This window comes from Gopherus flavomarginatus, chromosome 4, assembly GCF_025201925.1.
Source record: "Gopherus flavomarginatus isolate rGopFla2 chromosome 4, rGopFla2.mat.asm, whole genome shotgun sequence".
In the NCBI taxonomy this organism is placed as follows: Eukaryota; Metazoa; Chordata; order Testudines; family Testudinidae; genus Gopherus; species Gopherus flavomarginatus.
In genome coordinates, this window is record NC_066620.1 from 164,560,408 (window position 1) to 164,586,129 (window position 25,722).

Here is a 25,722-nt window from a genome sequence, read left to right on the forward strand (position 1 = left end):
CTAAGGTCCAAATCTGGGACTAAGGTTATGATATGAGTAGCAGCGGTTGGGATATAGACAGAATCCAGTAGGAATATTATATTTTTCTTTTCTCTGCTAAGGGCTTTTTAGCAGAAAGAAACAGTTTGGTTTTAAAAGGGAACCAGAGAGAATTTTTTTTTCTGCTCTCTCTGGCAGTTTGTGGCTTGCATGTTAAGCAAGAAGCCATTATGGAGCTGTTACAGGTCTTTTGTCATGCAATAGCACTCCCATTAGGAGTCATTACCAGCACTATATACATGCAAATAAAGTGGGTTTTCTGGTTTCCTTTCATTGAACATTAGGTAGAGAGAGAAAGGGAAAAAAGCATTGTTGCTAGGCAGACTTCAGGAGGCAACAGAGAACCTGCAGTTCTGAAAATAAACACCAGAGGGCACCCCAACACAAGAAAACAGGAATCATGACTTCTAAGGCAAAAATTGAGGCTGAAGAGCAATTCAAAGAAGCTGAACACAGGCGACAAATGGAGATGAAAGAAAGAGAAGAACAAATCAAAGAGGCAGCACACAAAAGAAAACTAGAAGAAGAAGAGGTGGCCTACCGAAGGAAACAAGCAGAAGAAGAGGCGGCCCACCGCAGAGAAATGGAAAAGCAACAAAAAGAGAATGAAGAGAAGGAAAAACAGAGAAAACATGAACTGGAGTTGGCAAAAGCTGGGCTGCATGTGCCAGCCAACCCTAACAACCCGGCGCCAATTATTGCTCCACAGCACAGGAAATTTCCCACCTACAAGGCAGGTGATGACACCGAGGCCTTCTTGGAAAATTTTGAAAGAGCCTGTCTTGGGTACAGCATCCCCGAAGACCAGTACATGGTAGAATTAAGGTCACAGCTCAGTGGACCTTTAGCAGAGGTGGCAGCTGAAATGCCTAAGCAGCAAATGAATGACTATAAACTTTTTCAAACCAAGGCCAGATACAGAATGGGGATAACCCCAGATCATGCCCGTCGGCGCTTCAGAACCCAAAAGTGGAAACCAGAGGTGTCATTTCCCAAACACGCCTACTACATTGCAAAAAACTATGAGGCCTGGATAACAGGAAACAACGTTCAAACCTTGGAAGAACTGCACCTCCTCATACAAATGGAGCAGTTCTTGGATGGTGTTCCTGAAGACATCACACGGTACATACAAGATGGAAAACCCAAAGATCTCGCTGAGGCGGGGGAGATTGGAGCCAAATGGATGGAACTGGCAGAAAGCAAGAAAGCTACTGTCAAGGGGAACGATTACCCCAGGGGGCACACAGACCATAAACCCTACAACCGAGGACAGCCAAAGACCCCACATACCACCCAAGTAAAGCCACAGACACCCTACTCTTCCACCTCACTAGTCTCCAGTAACTCACCTCGGCCCACTGACCCATCAGATGGAAGATGCTTTAAGTGTAATGAACTGGGACATATCAAGGCCAACTGTCCCAAGAACACCATGCGAGTGCAATTCATTACACCACCATCACACCAAAGATCCCCAGGCCCGGATGCCTCTCAAATACCCTTGGAGCGAAGGGAAAATTTGAGAGTGGGCGGAAAGAAGGTTACTGCGTGGAGAGACACGGGGGCACAAGTGTCAGCTATCCACCAATCCTTCGTTGACCCCAAATTCATCAACCCAAAGGCCAAAGTTACAATTTACCCCTTCATGTCACAAGCTGTAGACTTGCCTACAGCTGAACTGCCTGTCCAGTACAAAGGCTGGTCAGGAATGTGGACTTTTGCAGTCTATGACAATTATCCTATCCCCATGCTACTGGGGGAAGACTTGGCCAACCAGGTGAGGCGGGCCAAGAGAGTGGGAATGGTTACACGTAGCCAAACCAGGCAAGCTTCCAGACCCATTCCTGTTCCTGAGCCGTCCACAGAGGCCCCGTCTGTGTTACCAGAGACCCAGACAGAGGTAGTGGATCCAGATTCCATGCCAACCATTGAAACAGCCACAGCACCTCCAGCCCCAGGCCCGGAACTGGAACAGCAACCAGCACCAGCAATTGCAACCCCAGCTTCAAACTCAACGCCAGAGGGCGCCAGCGAGCAAAAACTGGCAGAAGCAACAGACAGCCATACCCAAAAGGCTCAGCCAGAGCCTGAAATAACCTCAGGTGCACCAGTGGAGAGCGGTTCACCAGCAACGGAAACAACCCCATCACCTACATTGCTTCCAGAGGGACCAAGCCCAAGTCCACAGTCTGAGGAAGAACTGGTGACCCCAGCCTCAAGGGAACAGTTCCAGGCTGAGCAGGAAGCGGATGACAGCCTTCAGAAAGCTTGGGCGGCGGCACGGAGCATCCCACCGCCTCTCAGCTCTTCTAATCGATCCCGGTTTGTTATAGACCAAGGACTTTTATACAAGGAAATTCTTTCTGGTGGACACCGGGAAGAATGGCAGCTGCAAAAACAGTTGGTCGTTCCAACTAAGTACCGGGGGAAGCTCTTAAGCTTAGCCCATGATCATCCCAGTGGCCATGCTGGGGTGAACAGAACCAAGGACCGGTTGGGGAAGTCCTTCCACTGGGAGGGGATGGGCAAGGACGTTGCCAAGTATGTCCGGTCTTGTGAGGTATGCCAAAGAGTGGGAAAGCCTCAAGACCAGGTCAAGGCCCCTCTCCAGCCACTCCCCATAATTGAGGTCCCATTTCAGCGAGTAGCTGTGGATATTCTGGATCCATTCCCAAAAAAGACACCCAGAGGAAAGCAGTACGTACTGACTTTAGTGGACTTTGCTACCCGATGGCCAGAAGCAGTCGCTCTAGGCAACACCAGGGCTAACACTGTGTGCCTGGCCCTAACAGACATCTTTGCCAGGGTAGGTTGGCCCTCTGACATCCTTACAGATTCAGGGTCTAATTTCCTGGCAGGGACCATGGAAAAACTGTGGGAAACTCATGGGGTGAATCACTTGGTTGCCACCCCGTACCACCATCAAACCAATGGCCTGGTGGAAAGGTTCAATGGAACTTTGGGGGCCATGATACGAAAATTCATCAACGAATTCTCCAATAATTGGGACCTAGTGTTGCAGCAGTTGCTGTTTGCCTACAGGGCTGTACCACATCCCAGTTTAGGGTTTTCACCATTTGAACTTGTGTATGGTCACGAGGTTAAGGGGCCATTACAGTTGGTGAAGCAGCAATGGGAGGAGTTTACGCCTTCTCCAGGAACTAACATTCTGGACTTTGTAAGCAATCTGCAAAGCACCCTCCGACACTCTTTAGCCCTTGCTAGAGAGAATCTAAAGGATGCTCAGGAAGAGCAAAAGGCCTGGTATGACAGACATGCCAGAGAACGTTCCTTCAAGGTAGGAGACCAGGTTATGGTCTTGAAGGCGCAACAGGCCCATAAGATGGAAGCATCATGGGAAGGGGGCCATTCACGGTCCAAGAGCGCCTGGGAACTGTAAATTACCTCATAGCATTTCCCAAGTCCTCACTAAAGCCTAAAGTGTACCATGTTAATTCTCTCAAGCCTTTCTATTCCAGAGACTTACAGGTTTGTCAGTTTACAGTCCAGGAAGATGAGGCTGAGTGGCCTGACGGTGTCTACTGCGACGGGAAAAAAGACGGTGGCGTGGAAGAGGTGAACCTCTCAACCACCCTGGAACGTCTGCAGCGGCAACAAATCAAGGAGCTGTGCACTAGCTTCGCCTCATTGTTCTCAGCCACCCCAGGACGGACTGAACGGGCATACCACTCCATTGATACAGGTAATGCTCACCCAATCAGAACCCCACCCTACCGGGTGTCTCCTCATGCCCAAGCTGCTATAGAACGGGAGATCCAGAACATGCTACAGATGGGTATAATCCGCCCATCTACCAGTGCATGGGCATCTCCAGTGGTTCTGGTACCCAAACCAGATGGGGAAATACGCTTTTGCGTGGACTACCGTAAGCTAAATGCTGTAACTCGTCCGGACAACTATCCAATACCACGTACCGATGAGCTATTGGAGAAGTTGGGACGTGCCCAGTTCATCTCTACAATAGACTTAACCAAGGGGTACTGGCAAGTACCGCTAGATGAACCTGCCAAGGAGAGGTCAGCATTCGTCACCCATGCGGGGGTGTATGAATTCAATGTCCTTCCTTTCGGCCTTCGAAATGCACCCGCCACCTTCCAGAGGCTAGTAGATGGTCTACTAGCTGGACTGGGAGAATTTGCAGTTGCCTACCTCGATGATGTGGCCATTTTTTCAGACTCCTGGCCCGAACACCTACTACACCTGGAAAAGGTCTTTGAGCGCATCAGGCAGGCAGGACTAACTGTTAAGGCCAAAAAGTGTCAAATAGGCCAAAACAGAGTGACTTACCTGGGGCACCAGGTGGGTCGAGGAACCATAAACCCCCTACAGGCCAAGGTGGATGCTATCCAAAAGTGGCCTGTCCCACGGTCAAAGAAGCAGGTCCAATCCTTCTTAGGCTTGGCCGGATACTACAGGCGATTTGTACCACACTACAGCCAAATCGCTGCCCCACTGACCGACCTGACCAAAAAGACCCAGCCAAATGCAGTTAAGTGGACTGATGAGTGTCAAAAGGCCTTTACCCAGCTTAAGGCGATGCTCATGTCTGACCCTGTGCTCAGGGCCCCGGACTTTGACAAGCCATTCCTAGTAACCACAGATGCATCTGAGCGTGGTATAGGAGCAGTGCTCATGCAGGAAGCAACAGATCACAACTTCCATCCTGTCGTGTTTCTCAGCAAGAAACTGTCTGAGAGGGAAAGTCACTGGTCAGTCAGTGAAAAGGAATGCTATGCCATTGTGTACGCCCTGGAAAAGCTACGCCCATATGTTTGGGGACGGCGGTTCCAACTACAAACTGACCATGCTGCAATAAAGTGGCTTCACACTGCCAAGGGGAACAACAAGAAACTTCTTCGTTGGAGTTTAGCTCTCCAAGATTTTGATTTTGAAATTCAGCACATCACAGGAGCTTCTAACAAAGTAGCTGATGCACTCTCCCGTGAGAGTTTCCCAGAATTCAGTAGTTAAAAAGTGTTCTTAAAATGTAGAAGTCTGTTAGTTATATACTTAGGGGTATATGTAAAGGTGCATGTGTTGTATTAATCTGTTTATTTTCAAGTTCTAGAAGGAAATCGCCGCCAGTGAGCTTCCCCACTATCTGCAATTTGGGGGGCGTGTCATAAACAGATAGCTAATGGTTAATGTCTCTTTCACCTGAAGCACCTGACCAGAGGACCAATCAGGAAACCGGATTTTTTCAACTCTGGGTGGAGGGAAGTTTGTGTCTGAGTCTTTTGTCTGTCTGCCTGCTTTCTCTGAGCTTTGGAGAAGTAGTTCTGCTTTCTAATCTTCTGTTTCTAAGTGTAAGGACAAAGAGATCAGATAGTAAGTTCTATGGTTTCTTTTCTTTGGTATTTGCATGAATATAAGTGCTGGAGTGCTTTGATTTGTATTCTTTTTGAATAAGGCTGTTTATTCAATATTCTTTTAAGCAATCGACCCTGTATTTTGTCACCTTAATACAGAGAGACCATTTGTATGTATTTTTCTTTCTTTTTATATAAAGCTTTCTTTTAAGACCTGTTGGAGTTTTTCTTTACTTCAGGGAAATTGAGTCTGTAGTCACCAGGGAATTGGTGGGAGGAAGAAATCAGGGGGAGATCTGTGTGTTGGATTTGCTAGCCTGATTTTGCATTCCCTCTGGGGGAATAGGAAAGTGCTTTTGGTTTCCAGGACTGGGAACGGAGAGGGGGAGTCACTCTGTTTGGATTCACAGAGCTTGTGTCTGTGTATCTCTCCAGGAGCACCTGGAGGGGGGAAGGGAAAAAGGATTATTTCCCTTGGTTGTGAGACTCAAGGGATTTGGGTCTTGGGGTCCCCAGGGAAGGTTTTTCAGGGGGACCAGAGTGCCCCAAAACACTCTAATTTTTTGGGTGGTGGCAGCAAGTACCAGGTCCAAGCTGGTAACTAAGCTTGGAGATTTTCATGCTAACCCCCATATTTTGGACGCTAAGGTCCAAATCTGGGACTAAGGTTATGATAGAAGTCTTACATATAATGTTGCTTGGTGAGAGGAGAATGTACTTCTTTTTAAGGAGTCTAGCACTGTATTATTTATTTGTATTACTATTGCCCCGAGATGCCCCAACTGAGATCTGACTCCCATTGTGCTAGGCATTGTACAAACATATAGCTCTGGCCAACAGTATGAGTTTACGTCGAATTTAGCAGTGTTAGATTGATTTAACCCTGTACCCATCCACACAATGAAGCCATTTTTGTGGACTTAAAGGGCTCTTAAAATTGATTTCTGTACTCCTCCCTGATGAGGGGATTATCACTAAAATTGACCGTGCTGGGTCGAATTTAGGGTAGTCTGGACGCAATTCGACAGTATTGGCCTCTGGGGGCTATCTCAGAGTGCTCCATTGTGACCACTCTGGACAGCACTCTCAACTCAGATGCACTGGCCAGATAGACAGGAAAAGTCCCGCAAACTTTTGAATTTCATTTCTTGTTTGACCAGAGTAGCGAGCTGATCAGCACAAGTGACCAAGAGTCCCAGAATCGCTCCAGCATGGACTGAACAGGAAGTACTGCATCTGTTCACTGTATGGGGAGATGAAACCGTGATATCTGAACTCCGTTCCAAAAGATGAAATGCCGGAATATTTGAAAAAATCTCCAAGGGCATGAAGGACAGAGGTTATAACAGGGACTCGCAGCAGTGCCACGTGAAGCCTACCAAAGAACCAGAGAGGCAAATGGCCACTCCAGGTCAGAACGCCAGACATGCAGCTTCTATGATGAGCTGCATGCCATTCTAGGGGGTGCCCCTACAGCTACCCCACTCCTGTGCTTCCTTCCTCCCTCACCCCAGTTATCCCCCCATTTGTGTGACGAATTAATGAAGAATGCATGAATTTGAAACAACAATGACTTTATTGCCTCTGCAAGTGGAGATCTAAAGGGGGAGGGGAAGGTGGATGGCTTACAGGGAAAGATAGTGAACTAAGGGGATGGGTTTTCATAAAGGAGAAACAAACAGAACTTTCACACCATAGCCTGGCCAGTCATGAAACTGGTTTTCAAAGCTTCCCTGATGCACAGCGCACCATGCTGTCCTCTTCTAAACGCCCTCGTGTCTGGCTGCTTGTAATCAGTGACCATGCGATTTGCCTCCACCTCCCACCCCTCCATAAATGTCTACCCCTTACTCTCACAGATATTGCAGAGCACACAGCAAGCAGTAATAATAATAGGAATATTTGTTTCGCTGAGGACGAACTGAGTCAGTAAACTGCGCCAGTGAGTTTTAAAACGTCAAAAGGCACATTCTACCACCATTATGCACTGCTCCTTACTATTGTCCAGGCTTCATGAGCCATGGGAGCAAGGGATAGGCAGGAGTAGGTGCGACTGTGTGGTGTTGCCGACTGGGAGAGCAGCCTGAGGCAGAAGCCTCCAGCTGGCATGATATTCCAGGCAGGACTGAATCTCCATTAGACAAAACTTAAAGAAGAGAATGACCTGGAGTATTCCCATTTTTTGTCCCAACCGACCTCATCCAGGCCAGCCAGGAGCACCCATGTCTGCCCAGGCGCCCCCGACCAACCTAACCGAGATTGGCCAGGAGCACCCGCAGGACGACGATGACGGCTAGCAGTAAAATTGTACCTTCTGCCCTCCGCAAGGCAAGGCAAGGCAAGGCAAGGGGATGCTGCTGTGTAGCACTGCAGTACCATGTCTGCCAGCAGCACCCAGGAGACATACGGTGATAGTGAGCACAGCGGGCTCCATGCTTGCCATGGTATGTTGTCTGCACAGGTAATGCAGGAAAAAAGGTGAGAAATGATTTTTTGCCATTGCTTTCATGGAGAGAAGGAGGAAGGGAGGAGGGCCTGACAACATGTACCCAGAACCACCCGTGAAAATATTTTTGACCCATCAGGCACTGGGAGTTCAACCCAGAATTCCAATGGGCAGTGGAGACTGCGGGAACTGTGGGATAGCTACCACAGTGCAACACTCCAAAAGTCGATGCTAGCCTCGGTACTGTGGACGCACACCGCCGACTTAATGCGCTTAGTGGGGACACACACAATTGACTGTATCAAATCAATTTCTAAAAAATCAACTTCTATAAAATTGACCTATTTTCGTAGTGTAGACACACCCATAGTAAGAGAGACTGAGGCCATGTCCACATTGCACTTCTGACTTTAAAACGTTTGTCGCTGAGGGGTGTGGAAAAATCACACCCTTGAACAACAAAAATTTTAACGAGGAAAAGTGCAAGCGTGGACAGCGCTTCATCAATGCAAGATGCTTTTCCAGCGACAAAGCTACAGCCCGTCGTAGGGAGTGGCTTTATTTTGTCACCGGGAGAGGTTTCTCCTGGCAACAAAGAGCAACCACACAGTACACTTTAAAATGGCACTGCTGCAGTGGTACAACCATTTCGTTGTAAGGTGTGCAGTGTAGACATAGCCTAACTGGCCCAAAGAACTTAAATTGACTTGACAAACAGGGAGGAAGTGGAAACAGACAAAGAAGGGAATTGATTTGTACCAGGTCACACAGCAGGTCATTAGCAAAACCAGAAATAGAACTCAGGCCTTTTTCCAAGATCCAGTTAGCATCCTTTCCACTGGACCACACTGCATCTCAACATTCTCACAGAAAGAGTATTTATTGATTATTATTAAAGAAGACTTGTAGGTGAGCTGGGAAAGCAGGGAACAGGCTAGAAGGAGGCACATCCACCACACCCCAGATATTTCATAGAAAAAATAAAACAGCTGTGTGTTTTAATAATAGTAACTCTTTGGTGTAGGCCCATTCCCACAGTGGACCATAAAGGGGTAGCCTGGAGGCAGCTATGGCTCAGGGAATCCCTGGCAATGAGATTCCAGGAGTATAGACAGAAGCACTAGCGGCTCCAAGCAAATAACCCTGTGGCCCAACAGAGCTTGGGCATCTTTGGGGCTTATGAACCAGAACCTCATTTACATTCTCATGTAAGCGGAGGGGGACAAATCCTGGCCATCTATGGAAGAATGCAGAGGGAACCCCTGACAGAAGCTTCCGAGTTATCGATCCACCATGTAGATATTATTTCATAGGGGTATGATCTAGCCTTAAGATGTTACCCAGTCCTTACTCAGGCAAAAGCCTCATTTATTTTCAATAAGAATTTTAGGTCTTCGGGCGTTAAGGACTGAATAAGAATTTCAAGGTATGACTGACCCACTGTTATACAGTTTATTGATGATCTATAATAAATATATTGGGAATTTAAAATTGAACTCTTGGGGCAGGCTAGAGCTGACTGGAGGAAGCACTGAGCTTGTATCTGATTGCTTGTCAGGTGCTGAGCTGAAGTTTACTCCACTTGTCTGACAGAAAGTACTTATCAGTGACCCAAATACTTGCAGCACACAAATTAAGACAAAATAATTAGTATATTTCTCTGATTAATTGAACAGTTACATTATCATGTACAAGTGCAAGATGACTAAACAGTTTTAAATGAAATTTTTGAGGCTTCATTACAGGATGTGTCAGCTAGTAAACTACTATATTAAATACTCAAAATTGCTGAGCTGAAAAATACAGACAAGGTCAAATCCAAACCCCATTGACAATAATAAGTGTTTCCACTGGCTTCAATAGGCTTTGAATCTGTCACATACTGTCTAAAGATAATAAGTAAAATTCTGGCCCTACTGGAGTCACTGGAAATCTTTACTGAAGTCAGTGAGACTCTTGCTATTGAATTCAATTGGGACAGGACTTCACTCTACCTGATTATTAAAATGTATTTGAACACAGAGATCAAATTATGTCATGTGTTTCCCTGTGACAATATACAATTCATTTTCAGTATTAAATGCATGATAAAGTAAACCCCACCTAGCTGCTCATATCCAACTGCATGATTTGTATGCTTCAAGCTCAAAGTAAGGTGCAATCAACAGACTGTAAAAATCTGCAATAAAAAAAAGAGACGAGCCTGCATAGATACACAAATCAGAACAGAGCTATACTCAGGATGGAAGCTTAAATAATTCTATTCTTTGTTCACTTGTTGTGATTTATATGCTGTTGTTAACATTGACTTGATGTTTCCACCACAAAACCCTCTACTTCTTGGCTGCTTTTTTGTTCACTTTTCTCTAAAAGGAGGTGTATATATTCTCAGGATTTGACTATTTCACTCTAACCCTCCACCTCTAATTTAAATTTAGTACAATTTAGTATTACACGGGATATTTATTATTAATAGAGCTGAATGGGAAACAGTTATCCCATCTCACATTTTCTTTTGTTGAGATTTTTTCCATTGTGCACCAAGGTAAAAATTAGTCATTTTCATTTTTTTTCAATATTTATTGTTTTTTTAGGGGTGGGAGTCGGGGGAGCAGAGAGAGAGAGCTTGCAACAGGTGACCACACAGTGCAGACACATTGTAGTATAGTAGTTATGTTTGAGAGAGAGGGCTATGTATAATTATTTGTTTAACAATAGTGCAGCTGCTAATAGAATGGTAATTATCATATTACCTTTCATTTTCATTAATCAGTATGGGTGGACATGTCTTCTAAGATTTTAAGTTAAAATAACAAAAGCAAAAACATTGTGTTACGAAGTGTCTGAAAAAGAGGAGAACCCACATATAGTGATGTGGGATATTTGTCTCCACCAAAAACAAAAACACACTAATGGTCAGTTCCTGGTCCCTGAGCCCAGTCTAAGTAAATCAAATCTTCCCCAATACCCAGAGCTGAGGAACTGTAGCTGAACCATATTGAATACTCTCTTACAACCTTTTAGATCCAGTAGCCTCTGAGAGTTTGGGTAGGTGGCTGGCTGGTTAGGGTGACCAGATGTCCCGATTTTATAGGGACAGTGCTGCTATCTGGGGCTTTTTCTTATATAGGCACCTATTACCCCTCACACCTTGTCCTGATTTTTCGCACTTGCTATCTGGTCACCCTATGGCGGGTGGATCCATGGAATTTCACTGACTATGACCTACACCCACCCTGAATGCTAAGATAAGAACATAAGAATGGCCATATTGGGTCAGACCAAAAGTAAATCCAGCCCAGTACCCTGTCTATCGACAGTGGCCAATGCCAGGTGCCCCAGAGGGAGTGAACCTAACAGGTAACGATCAAGTGATCTCTCTCCTGCCATCCATCTCCAGCCTCTGACAAACAGAGGCTAGGGACACCATTCCTTACCTATCCTGGCTAATAGTCATTAATGGACTTAACCTCTATGAATTTATCCAGGTCTGTTTTAAACTCTATTATAGTCCTAGCCTTCACAACTTCCTCAGACAAGAAGTTCCGCAAGTTGACTATGCGCTGTGTGAAGAACTTCCTTTTATTTGTTTTAAACCTGCTGCTCATTAATTTCATTTAGTGGCCCATAGTTCTTATATTATGGGAACAATAGCTTTTCCTTATTCACTTTCTCCACATCACTCATGATTTTATATACCTTTATCATATCCCCTCTTAGTCTCCTCTTTTCCAGGCTGAAAAGTCCTAGGGTCTTTAATCTCTTCTCATATGGGACCCATTCCAAACCCCTAATCATTTTGGTTGCCCTTCTCTGAACCTTTTCTAATGCCAGTATATCTTTTTTGAGATGAGGAGACCACATCTATACACAGTATTCAAGATGTGGGTGTACTATGGATTTATATAAGGGCAATAAGATATTTTCCCTTTTATTCTCTATCCCCTTTTTAATGATTCCTAACATCTTATTTGCTTTTTTGACTGCCGCTGCACACTGCATGGACGTTGTCACAGAACTATCCACAATGACTCCAAGATCTTTTTAGTTGTAGCTAAATTAGCCCCCATCATATTAAATGTATAGTTGGGGTTATTTTTCCCAATGTGCATTACTTTACATTTATCCACATTAAATTTCATTTGCCATTTCGTTGCCCAATCACTTAGCTTTGTGAGATCTTTTTGAAGTTCTTCACAGTCTGCTTTGGTCTTAAGTATCTTGAGCAGTTTAGTATCATCTGCAAACTTTGCCACCTCACTTTAACCCTTTCTCCAGATCATTTATGATGTGTGAAAGGAACACCTAAACAGCACAGATCATATTCTACAGCTGGTACAGGCACCTTGCACATGCTTCCTGTATCCAAATCAGAGCTGAACAATGGAACTATGGCTCAACTCTCTGTTGGATCTTTCATTTTCACTAAAGTGAAAAGAGAGGGCAGCATACATACCTGTGAACATAATTTCACAATGACACACAAGTGAATCTATTTTGCATAACATCCCCCTTTCCTTACTTTTGAGATTGCTTCCACAGCCTCTCTTTACTCTCTGCATCAGGATAGGCCCCCGCAGCTACAATCAGCCTGTGGAAGACCATATCTTCACTCCACCTCAGCCACAATGAGCCCCACTTTCTTCCACTCCCTGCAGAGAGCAACTGCAATAAGGAGAAGTCAGAAATTTCTCTTCATACTTCCCCCATGTATAAATAGTTCTAATCATGATGAATTATAGACCAAATTGGATTCAAGTAAACAAAAATCTCTTTGAATTTTAGCTCAGTTGGGGCATCCTACCTATTTCCCCACCTTTTTTACTTTGTTCTATGAGGACACACTGAACTTATGCATGCAGTATTCTTATTGTGCCATCAGCAGAGGACTGGAGTTGGCAACAGGAGTTGGCGCTTTCTACAGAGGAAAGAAAACAGGTTGATGCTTATAAAAAGGGGCCCCTGAAAAGATCAGGTCTGGCTAGTCTGAAGAATTAGTGAAGGAAGAGGTTCTCTTCTTATGGAATCAGTAAGTGCTTCCTACTTCCTGCAGAAGACATATTATAACACTTTAATGGAGGGTGGTATAGCTTCACCCTAGTATATGTTATCCCTTTTATCTGTCCTTTGCTACTTTTCCCCCCCCAAATGTAACCTCCTTGGGACATAGGTACTATTATTGTTTATATTTGTAGAGCACCTCGCACTTTTTTGAAGTTTACTGTAATATGTAATGCTTCATACTTTGTAATAATAAAACTTATAAGAAGGGAAGAAATTGGATAGACAGCCCCAAAACCACCTAAGCTAAAATGGAGGTGTAGTTGTTTTATTGTCTGTTTTTATTTTAAACAGACAAAAAATAATCCAATCCCTCAGGTCTCTGTTAATTTTACAAAGTGATAGTCAATAAAATAAAGAAACCAATGAGGTTTAAAGTACCTAATCCAATTTCTATATACTTTATTAGGTATAGAGAAGTTAGGGTAAATAGGAGTGCCCAACCTTTCTCATAGTACTAGGAAAAGAGGACAGTAAATAAAATGAAAATGACAACAACTTTTAAATTTGTAACAATAAATAATTTTAAAGTAAATTAACTTGTGGAGCTCATAACCATATAATAACATTGAGGACAAGAGTTTAGTAGTCTCAAAATAGGATTAAGGTTAGGCATTTATAGTGATAATAAGAGTATCTATGGTTAAATTAGGCAGAAGAAAAAATATATGAATGTTCTTATTATGATATTAAGAGAACATTAGGCACATCCATATTAGATATACTTATAAATGACATGAATCCTTATGTTTCAAGGTGTAAACCAACCAATAATTTAGGTGGATTAAGAAAACACTTTTCCTGTGGTTAAATTATCCCTTAATTGTGCACTATGGGGTTTCTTGTTTCTTCTTCTGAACCATTTGGCAGTGGTTATTGTCAGAGATACTGCACCAAATGACCCACTTGTTTGATCACATATGGTAGTTCCTAGGTTCCTATTAACCAAAGTTGGGTAGATATATCAATCATATGCAATGCTCTTCATCTGCACAATATGGCAGGCAATTTTTAGCAACCCCTTTATTCCAGTCTTCAATAACTAGAATTCATTGTTTACCCGTTGTACATTCACAAAGGAAAATAATGACTCCTGGTGTTATAGCTGTACACCAAAAAATATAGTAAGTTATATAAATGGTCATCAGACTAACACGGCACTTATGTTTGCATTTCATTTACTGTATTATTACTTTCTCTGTAATAATGTCCAGAGCTATAAACATTAGTAGCGGTGTATTGAAATACTTATGCAAACTCCCACTGGTGTCCTGCCAATGCCTGGAATAAATGTGAAAGGATGCTCCTCATGTTCTTCCAGTTATTTCTACCTCCTCCAGGGGCCAAATGTTCTAAGAAATGTAATCCAATTTTACAAATCAAAGACTTGTGTTGAAACTTGAGTGGCTGAATTTTACAACTTAGCAATGGTGCAAGAAATCAGAGCTCGGCTTCTGACATCTTCATGCTGATGTTTGTGTATTACACTGCTGCAGTAGTTTGATTTTATTGACTTCAACTGAAAAGCCAGTTTATACACAAAGGAATAAACAGCATATATTGTGCAGACATTAAGCTTTTTATAGTACTCCTTTATCTGGACTTTTCCAACAATGAGAAAAAAAGCTCTTATATGAAAATATTCATGTCACGTTTGAACATAAGAATGGCCCTACTGGGTCAGACCAAAGTTCCATCTAGCCCAGTATCCTGTCTTCTGACAGTGGCCAGTGCCAGGCGTCCCCGAGGAAATGAACAGAACAGGTAATCATCAAGTGATCCATCACCTGTCGCTCATTCCCAGCTTCTGCCAAACAGAGGCTAGGGATACCATTCCTGTCCATCATGGCTAATAGCCATTGATGCACCTATTCTCCATGAATTTATCTAGTACTTTTTTGAACCCTGTTATGGTCATGGCCTTCACAACATCTTCTGGCAAGGAGTTCCACATGTTGACTGTGCGTCATGTGAAGAAATACTTCTTTTCATTTGTTTTAAACCTGCTGCCTATTAATTTCATTTGGTGACCCATAGTTCTTGTTAGGAGAAGTAGTAAACAACACTTCTTTATCTACTTTCTCTACACCAGTCATGGTTTTATAGGCCTCAATCATATCTCTGTCTCTTTTTGAAGCTGAAAAGTCTCAGTCTTATTAATCTCTCCTCATACAGAAGTCGTTCTATACCCCTAAAAATTTTTGTTGCCCTTTCTGAACCTTTTCCAATTCCAATATACCTTTTTTTTATTTTTTAAACAGGGCAACCACATCAGCACACAGTATTAAAGATGTGGGCATACCATGGGTTTATATAGTGGCAAAATGATATTTTCTGTCCTATTATCTATCCTTTTCTTAATTATTTCCAGCATTCTGTTCACTTTTTTTCCAAAAAATATTGCACAAAATATTGTCATACAATTGAATAATGTAGCTAATAAAGAATATTAGTATAAAGCAGTGGTATTTGCTCAGTAGTTAAGACTGAAAATAAAGGTGGGCAGAATATGGTTTTCTCATCTTATGAAAATATTAAGGAAGCACAATATCTTTCAACTCAAAACAGTTTACAAATCATACTTTTCTGTCTTTGAACCCCACCCACACATATTTAACAACCAATAAATAACCTACAAGATCCATGTTTTAATTAAAAAAATAATAATCTCAAAATAGCTCAGAGGAGGCACTAAGTATTGTCTCTCTCAGGTGCTTGGCTGGGTGATTCTCTCTCCCAAGCTCAGGGTCTAACTGATCACCATGGAATCAGCAAGGAATTTTCTCCCAGATCAGATTAGCAGTAAACTTGGGTGTTTTCACCTTCCTCTGCAGTGAGTGGGTGTAGTCACTTGCCAAGATTATCTGGGTATGTCTCACTTAATCAACTCTGCCATTGTGGGGGCCTCGGGCACTGTTGCACTTGGATCCTCCTATCTCCAGCTTGTAGTGCATAATAGTTTAGTTTCCTGTGCAGATGTTCTTTCAGGCTTAACTGCTATGACTATCTTTCAAAAGTTTTCCCATTCTGTGCTCGGACAAAACAGAACATGCACAATTTTTCCTGAAAAACCAGAGCACGAAAGACCCACTCACTTGTAATGCAGGAGATGCAGGTTCAAGTCCCTTCTCTGCTTGATTCAGGCTTGGTCTTTCTCAATCCCTTCTGTTGGAATTGTTGCACTTTTCATAAATAAATATTAATTGGAGCAGGGACTTTTATCACGGTTTCCTTTAACCCAGGTGAGTGACCTACCACTAGGCTTTGCATTCAGTCACTGGCCTGATGAAGAGCTGTAGAAAGCTCAGTAGGTACAATAGGAGAGTTTGTGAGTGCAAGATCCAGAGACTGATTCTGTAGTCTGGTGAGTAGGGCAGTTACCTGGGATATAATATCTCCTTGTTGAAGTTCCTGCTATATTTCATTTGGAGCAGGGATTTGAATGGGGGTTGCTCACATCTCTAGTGAATGTCCAAACCACTACTGAAAAAGCTTAGTCAAAACTGAGGTGTTTCCCCTAAAAGCTTTAGATTCCATGACAAACCTTTTCATTAAAAAAATTCCCAAGCAGTTCTAGTTCACACTAACATCCAGTTATAAGACAGATTTTCAACTCTCTCTTTTCTAACTTCCCCAAAAGGAAACCAATGCTCTTGAAATGTTGTGTGCCACATATCAACTGAAGGTAGAATTTTTCTGGGAGCTCCAGATTTTTTTGAAAAAAGTGTTAAATTTGGGAATGGATTCACTGGTGTGCTGTGGTTGCTCTGCTCTGAACAGATCTCTTACTTGGGAACAAGAATGCTACAACTACACTGCATACTTACTCATTTCCAAACATTCTGAAGTTTGAGCTCTTTAAAAATATTAGATTTGTTGTAAGAAGGCTAACAGTGTTAGGTGCTGCTGGACTCCAATGAAATATCATTTCAACTTTAACTCTTTTAAAATAAAGTTTTCTGTTTCCAAGTCTATATTTTTGTTGATGTTCAGGTATTGTCCTCTGTGCTTTATTTTTTTTAAATAGAAATATTTTTTTAAAAGATAAATACCAAGAATTTTGGGCTTAGATTACCTGTTCAGATATAGTCTCTTTGCACTTTCCAGGCAGCACAAATGACCTGAAATCTTTCTGCAAATGCCCAATAGAAAATTGTTCTGCCATGTAGGAACTCCTTGCTGATGTAGATGTTCCAAATCTCAGTTTTCACCAGCCATCCTTTGCCCATCAACATTTGAGGGGGCATGTCAAGGTAGGGAGAAGACAGGGAGGGATCACAATGTAGTGGAGCTCTACATTCAGATATTTTACTGTTTTGTGGTCCACTAAGGACCCTACACCGTGCTGTATCATGGAGAAGCTCAGCTCCAAGAATCACTGAGGCTCCACTGACCAGCTCTAAATATGAGGGATCCTGTCATAAACAGATTGCTAAGGGTTTGGGGGGCGTGTCATAAACAGATAGCTAAGGGTTAATGTCTCTTTCACCTGAAGCACCTGACCAGAGGACCAATCAGGAAACCGGATTTTTAGACCAATCAGGAAACTGGATTTTTTCAACTTTGGGTGGAGGGAATTGTGTGTCTGTGTCTTTGTTTTCTGGCTGCCTGATTTCTCTGAGCTTTGGAGAAGTAGTTCTGTTTTCTAATCTTCTGTTTCTAAGTGTAAGGACAAAGAGATCAGATAGTAAGTTCTATGGTTTCTTTTCTTTGGTATTTGCATGAATATAAGTGCTGGAGTGCTTTGATTTGTATTCTTTTTGAATAAGGCTGTTTATTCAATATTCTTTTAAGCAATTGACCCTGTGTTGTATCATCTTAATACAGAGAGAATATTTGTATGTATTTTTCTTTCTTTTTATATAAAGCTTTCTTTTAAGACCTGTTGGAGTTTTTCTTTACTTCAGGGAAATTGAGTCTGTACTCACCAGGGAATTGGTGGGAGGAAGAAATCAGGGGGGGAGATCTGTGTGTGTTGGATTTGCTAGCCTGATCTTGCATTCCCTCTGGGGAAATAGGAAAGTACTTTTTGTTTCCAGGATTGGGAACAGAGAGGGAAAGTCACTCTGTGTAGTTTCACAGAGCTTGTGTCGGTGTATCTCTCCAGGAGCACCTGGAGGGGGGAAGGGAAAAAGGATTATTTCCCTTTATTGTGAGACTCAAGGGATTTGGGTCTTGGGGTCCCCAGGGAAGGTTTTTCAGGGGGACCAGAGTGCCCCAAAACACTCTAATTTTTTGGGTGGTGGCAGCAGGTACCAGGTCCAAGCTGGTAACTAAGCTTGGAGGTTTTCATGCTAACCCCCATATTTTGGACACTAAGGTCCAAATCTGGGACTAAGGTTATGATATGGTGTAGCAGCGGTTACGGGATAGACAGAATCCAGAAGCCAGTGGAAATATTTTATTTTTCTTTTCTCTGCTAGGGGCTTTTTAGCAGAGAGAAACAGTTGGTTTTAAAAGGGAACCAGAGAGAATTTTTTTTTCTGCTCTCTCTGGCAGTTTGTGGCTTGCATAATAAGCAAGAAGCCATTACCAAACTGTTAAGGGTCTTTTGTCATGCAATAGCCCTCCCATTAGGAGGCAAGTACCAGCACTTATATGCATGCAAATAAAGTGGTTTTTCTGGTTTCCCTTCATTGAACATTAGCTAGAGAGAGAAAAGGAAAAAAGCACTGTTGCTAGGCAGACTTCAGGAGGGAACAGAGCCTGCAGTTCAGAAGATAAACACCGGAGGGCACCCCAACACAAGAAAACAGGAACCATGACTTCTAAGGCAAAAATTGAGGCCGAAGAACAAATCAAAGAAGCTGAACACAGGCGACAACTGGAAATAAAACAAAAAGAGATGGAGATGAAAGAAAGAGAAGAACAGATCAAAGAGGCAGCCTACCAAAGAGAACAGGCAGCCAAAGAGGCAGCCAAGGAGGCAGCACACAAAAGAAAACTAGAAGAAGAAGAGGTGGCCTACCGAAGGAAACAAGCAGAAGAAGAGTTGGCCCACAGAAGGAAGCTAGAAGAAGAGGAGGCGGCCCACCGCCGAGAACTGGAAAAACAACAAAAAGAGAATGAAGAGAAGGAAAAACAGAGAAAACATGAACTGGAGTTGGCAAAAGCTGGGCTGCCTGTGCCAGCCAACCCTAACAACCCAGCGCCAAATATTGCTCCACAGCACAGGAAATTTCCCACCTACAAGGCAAGTGATGACACCGAGGCCTTCTTGGAAAATTTTGAAAGAGCCTGTCTTGGGTACAACATCCCCGAAGACCAGTACATGGTAGAATTGAGGTCACAGCTCAGTGGACCTTTAGCAGAGGTGGCAGCTGAAATGCCTAAGCTGCAAATGAATGACTATAAACTTTTTCAAACCAAGGCCAGATACCGAATGGGGATAACCCCAGATCATGCCCGTCGGCGCTTCAGAACCCAAAAGTGGAAACCCGAGGTGTCATTTCCCAAACACGCCTACTACATTGCAAAAAACTATGAGGCCTGGATAACAGGAAACAACATTCAAACCTTGGAAGAACTGAACCTCCTCATACAAATGGAGCAGTTCTTGGATGGTGTTCCTGAAGACATCACACGGTACATACAAGATGGAAACCCCAAAGATATCGCTGAGGCGGGGGAGATTGGAGCCAAATGGATGGAACTGGCAGAAAGCAAGAAAGCTACTGTCAAGGGGAACGATTACCCCAGGGGGCACACAGACCATAAACCCTACAACCGAGGACAGCCAAAGACCCCACATACCACCCAAGTAAAGCCACAGATACCCTACCCTTCAACCTCACCAGTCTCCAGTAACTCACCTCGGCCCAGTGACCCATCAGATGGAAGATGCTTTAAGTGTAATGAACTGGGACATATCAAGGCCAAGTGTCCCAAGAACACCATGCGAGTGCAATTCATTACACCACCATCACACCAAAGATCCCCAGGCCCGGATGCCTCTCAAATACCCTTGGAGAGAAGGGAAAATTTGAGAGTGGGCGGAAAGAAGGTTACTGCGTGGAGAGACACGGGGGCACAAGTGTCAGCTATCCACCAATCCTTCGTTGACCCCAAATTTATCAACCCAAAGGCCAAAGTTACAATTTACCCCTTCATGTCACAAGCTGTAGACTTGCCTACAGCTCAACTGCCTGTCCAGTACAAAGGCTGGTCAGGAATGTGGACTTTTGCAGTCTATGACAATTATCCTATCCCCATGCTACTGGGGGAAGACTTGGCCAACCAGGTGAGGCGGGCCAAGAGAGTGGGAATGGTTACACGTAGCCAAACCAGGCAAGCTTCCAGACCCATTCCTGTTCCTGAACCGTCCACAGAGGCCCCGTCTGTGTTACCAGAGACCCAGACAGAGGTAGTGGACCCAGATTCCATGCCTACCACTGAAACAGCCACAGCATCTCCAGTCCCAGGCCCGGAACTGGAACAGCAACCAGCACCAGCAAGTGCAACCACATCTTCAACCTCAACGCCAGAGGGCGCCAGCAAGCCAGAACTGGAAGAAGCAAAAGACAGCCATACCCAAAAGGCTCAGCCAGAGCCTGAAATACCCTCAGGTGCACCAGCAACGGAAACAACCCCATCACCTACATCGCTTCCAGAGGGACCAAGCCCAAGTCCACAGTCTGAGGAAGAACTGGTGACCCCAGCCTCAAGGGAACAGTTCCAGACTGAGCAGGAAGCAGATGACAGCCTTCAGAAAGCTTGGGCGGCGGCACGGAGCACCCCACCGCCTCTCAGCTCTTCTAATCGATCCCGGTTTGTTATAGACCAAGGACTTTTATACAAGGAAATTCTTTCTGGTGGACACCGGGAAGAATGGCAGCCGCAAAAACAGTTGGTGGTTCCAACTAAGTACCGGGGGAAGCTCTTAAGCTTAGCCCATGATCATCCCAGTGGCCATGCTGGGGTGAACAGAACCAAGGACCGGTTGGGGAAGTCCTTCCACTGGGAGGGGATGGGCAAGGACGTTGCCAAGTATGTCCGGTCTTGTGAGGTATGCCAAAGAGTGGGAAAGCCTCAAGACCAGGTCAAGGCCCCTCTCCAGCCACTCCCCATAATTGAGGTCCCATTTCAGTGAGTAGCTGTGGATATTCTGGGCCCTTTCCCAAAAAAGACGCCCAGAGGAAAGCAGTACGTACTGACTTTAGTGGACTTTGCTACCCGATGGCCGGAAGCAGTAGCTCTAGGCAACACCAGGGCTAACACTGTGTGCCTGGCCCTAACAGACATCTTTGCCAGGGTAGGTTGGCCCTCTGACATCCTTACAGATTCAGGGTCTAATTTCCTGGCAGGGACCATGGAAAAACTGTGGGAAACTCATGGGGTGAATCACTTGGTTGCCACCCCGTACCACCATCAAACCAATGGCCTGGTTGAAAGGTTCAATGGAACTTTGGGGGCCATGATACGAAAATTCATCAACGAATTCTCCAATAATTGGGACCTAGTGTTGCAGCAGTTGCTGTTTGCCTACAGGGCTGTACCACATCCCAGTTTAGGGTATTCACCATTTGAACTTGTGTATGGTCACGAGGTTAAGGGGCCATTACAGTTGGTGAAGCAGCAATGGGAGGGGTTTACGCCTTCTCCAGGAACTAACATTCTGGACTTTGTAAGCAACCTACAAAGCACCCTCCGACACTCTTTAGCCCTTGCTAGAGAGAACCTAAAGGATGCTCAAGAAGAGCAAAAGGCCTGGTATGACAGACATGCCAAAGATCGGTCCTTCAAGGTAGGAGACCAGGTTATGGTCTTGAAGGCGCAACAGGCCCATAAGATGGAAGCATCATGGGAAGGGCCATTCACGGTCCAAGAGCGCCTGGGAGCTGTAAACTACCTCATAGCATTTCCTAATTCCTCACTAAAGCCTAAAGTGTACCATGTTAATTCTCTCAAGCCTTTCTATTCCAGAAACTTACAGGTTTGTCAGTTTACAGTCCAGGGAGATGATGCTGAGTGGCCTGACGGTGTCTACTACGACGGAAAAAAAGACGGTGGCGTGGAAGAGGTGAACCTCTCAACCACCCTGGAACGTCTGCAGCGGCAACAAATTAAGGAGCTGTGCACTAGCTTCGCCCCATTGTTCTCAGCCACCCCAGGACGGACTGAACGGGCATACCACTCCATTGATACAGGTAATGCTCACCCAATCAGAACCCCACCCTACCGAGTGTCTCCTCATGCCCAAGCTGCTATAGAACGGGAGATCCAGAACATGCTACAGATGGGTATAATCCGCCCATCTACCAGTGCATGGGCATCTCCAGTGGTTCTGGTACCCAAACCAGATGGGGAAATACGCTTTTGCGTGGACTACCGTAAGCTAAATGCTGTAACTCGTCCGGACAACTATCCAATGCCACGTACCGATGAGCTATTGGAGAAGTTGGGACGTGCCCAGTTCATCTCTACAATAGACTTAACCAAGGGGTACTGGCAAGTACCGCTAGATGAACCTGCCAAGGAGAGGTCAGCATTCGTCACCCATGCGGGGGTGTATGAATTCAATGTCCTTCCTTTCGGCCTTCGAAATGCACCCGCCACCTTCCAGAGGCTAGTAGATGGTCTACTAGCTGGACTGGGAGAATTTGCAGTTGCCTACCTCGATGATGTGGCCATTTTTTCAGACTCCTGGCCCGAACACCTACTACACCTGGAAAAGGTCTGTGAGCGCATCAGGCAGGCCGGACTAACTGTTAAGGCCAAAAAGTGTCAAATAGGCCAAAACAGAGTGACTTACCTGGGGCACCAGGTGGGTCGAGGAACCATAAACCCCCTACAGGCCAAGGTGGATGCTATCCAAAAGTGGCCTGTCCCAAAGTCAAAGAAGCAGGTCCAATCCTTCTTAGGCTTGGCCGGATACTACAGGCGATTTGTACCACACTACAGCCAAATCGCTGCCCCACTGACCGACCTGACCAAAAAGACCCAGCCAAATGCAGTTAAGTGGACTGATGAGTGTCAAAAGGCCTTTACCCAGCTTAAGGCGATGCTCATGTCTGACCCTGTGCTCAGGGCCCCGGACTTTGACAAGCCATTCCTAGTAACCACGGATGCATCTGAGCGTGGTATAGGAGCAGTGCTCATGCAGGAAGCAACAGATCACAACTTCCATCCTGTCGTGTTTCTCAGCAAGAAACTGTCTGAGAGGGAAAGTCACTGGTCAGTCAGTGAAAAGGAATGCTATGCCATTGTGTACGCCCTGGAAAAGCTACGCCCATATGTTTGGGGACGGCGGTTCCAACTACAAACTGACCATGCTGCACTAAAGTGGCTTCATACTGCCAAGGGGAACAACAAGAAACTTCTTCGTTGGAGTTTAGCTCTCCAAGATTTTGATTTTGAAATTCAACACATCACAGGAGCTTCTAACAAAGTAGCTGATGCACTCTCCCGTGAGAGTTTCCCAGAATTCAGTAGTTAAAAAGTGTTCTTAAAATGTAGAAGTCTGTTAGTTATATACTTAGGAGTATATGTAAAGGTGTATGTGTTGTATTAATCTGTTTATTTTAATGTTCTAGAAGGAAATCGCAGCCAGTGAGCTTCCCCGCTGTCTGCAATTTGGGGGGCGTGTCATAAACAGATAGCTAAGGGTTTGGGGGGCGTGTCATAAACAGATAGCTAAGGGTTAATGTCTCTTTCACCTGAAGCACCTGACCAGAGGACCAATCAGGAAACCGGATTTTTAGACCAATCAGGAAACTGGATTTTTTCAACTTTGGGTGGAGGGAATTGTGTGTCTGTGTCTTTGTTTTCTGGCTGCCTGATTTCTCTGAGCTTTGGAGAAGTAGTTCTGTTTTCTAATCTTCTGTTTCTAAGTGTAAGGACAAAGAGATCAGATAGTAAGTTCTATGGTTTCTTTTCTTTGGTATTTGCATGAATATAAGTGCTGGAGTGCTTTGATTTGTATTCTTTTTGAATAAGGCTGTTTATTCAATATTCTTTTAAGCAATTGACCCTGTGTTGTATCATCTTAATACAGAGAGAATATTTGTATGTATTTTTCTTTCTTTTTATATAAAGCTTTCTTTTAAGACCTGTTGGAGTTTTTCTTTACTTCAGGGAAATTGAGTCTGTACTCACCAGGGAATTGGTGGGAGGAAGAAATCAGGGGGGGAGATCTGTGTGTGTTGGATTTGCTAGCCTGATCTTGCATTCCCTCTGGGGAAATAGGAAAGTACTTTTTGTTTCCAGGATTGGGAACAGAGAGGGAAAGTCACTCTGTGTAGTTTCACAGAGCTTGTGTCGGTGTATCTCTCCAGGAGCACCTGGAGGGGGGAAGGGAAAAAGGATTATTTCCCTTTATTGTGAGACTCAAGGGATTTGGGTCTTGGGGTCCCCAGGGAAGGTTTTTCAGGGGGACCAGAGTGCCCCAAAACACTCTAATTTTTTGGGTGGTGGCAGCAGGTACCAGGTCCAAGCTGGTAACTAAGCTTGGAGGTTTTCATGCTAACCCCCATATTTTGGACGCTAAGGTCCAAATCTGGGACTAAGGTTATGATAGATCCATAATTGGTTCTCTAACTCCTCACCTCTGTCCTTTGCAGCACTGAGCAGATCTCAGGCTCAGGAGAGAATATGGCTCTTCAAGTTCCTGCTTGAACTTATTTCAGTGGAATCATTCTATTCATATTTTTGAACTACCAAACTCCTCAATACTTGGCACAGATACATATTATTAACTAAAAGTAGGATCTCTAACTGGGTAAGAGAGCTGCAAACTTTGTTATCTAAAGTCATTTAGCCTGTGACAACCACAGATACATCTCAGATGGAAGATTCCCTCCTTCCTAAAAATGATAGCTAAAAGTGACTGCTCTGCATCTGCAAAACTTCCAAATTAAGTGAAGATAAGTTTGGCCAACTAATATATGTCTTCATACATAATCCATATTGACAGCAGTCTTTGTTTCCAGCATTAGGACCAAATTAATGATAGGGAGTCTTTATTTACTGACTCCTGTCCCAGCGTGTGTGTTTTTTTTAAACAGGCTGAACTCAGCAATTCATGAACTTATTGCATTTTTATAAGCATTTTTAAAATCTCTCTAAAATGCAGTCCAATATAATAATGAATTCATTTCCATGAAAATGGACTCATTTTTTTATTGGCCAAACTACAGATGTTTTCTGATGATAGCAAAGTCCTGGACATGCTGTGCAGCTTCATATCACACTCTGAAAATATCTTAAGAGTCTGGGCCAAATCCCATAGTCCTCACTCAGATTTTTTTCAGTCCTCACTTTGAAATAAAAATCAATGTGATTTTGCAAATGGGCATTTGCCTAAGTAAGGACTGAGTGAGAAATGAGTAAGAATCTCAGAATTCAATGCCCTATGATTATAGGATTTCAATGACGACCAAATTGCAAGGAATATATACAGTTGCATGGTCTTTAGAAAGTGATTTGCACAGTAGCATAATAAACACAATGGAGTTGTAAGTGTAAAAAAAATTGTAATCTCTCTTAAAATATCTGCTGTGTCTCAGTTTAAGCAACCCTTTACACGCTTCATTTTCGAGTGAGCACCACTGTCCACACTCTTCACAAAGAGGCCAAGGATTGAATGAAGAAGGGGAATAAACCATCCTCCTAACCTAAAGATACAGGGCTTGAATACAGTTTTTATTCTATTCCCAGCTAGGGTGACCAGACAGCAAATGTGAAAAATTGGGACGAGGGTGGGAGGTAATAGGAGCCTATATAAGAAAAAGATCCCCAAATCGGGACTGTCCCTATAAAATTGGGACATCTGGTCACCTTATTCCCAGCTTTGCTTCTTTACAGCATTAGAAAAGTCCCTTACTGTCTCTATGTGACAATTCCCAG

The 25,722-nt window shown here is 44.0% G+C and overlaps 1 protein-coding gene across 1 annotated transcript in view; it reads left to right on the top strand.

Moving 5' to 3' along the window:
• The first annotated feature begins 1,089 nt into the window (after positions 1 to 1,089).
• LOC127049621 (uncharacterized) overlaps positions 1,090 to 25,722 on the top strand; it is a 1,817,862-nt gene continuing 1,793,229 nt past the window's right edge. Inside the window, exon 1 of the mRNA XM_050950723.1 lies at positions 1,090 to 1,942. Within this exon, the coding sequence (XP_050806680.1) occupies positions 1,124 to 1,942 (819 nt within the window). The 5' untranslated portion in view covers positions 1,090 to 1,123. The remainder of the gene's footprint in view (positions 1,943 to 25,722) is intronic.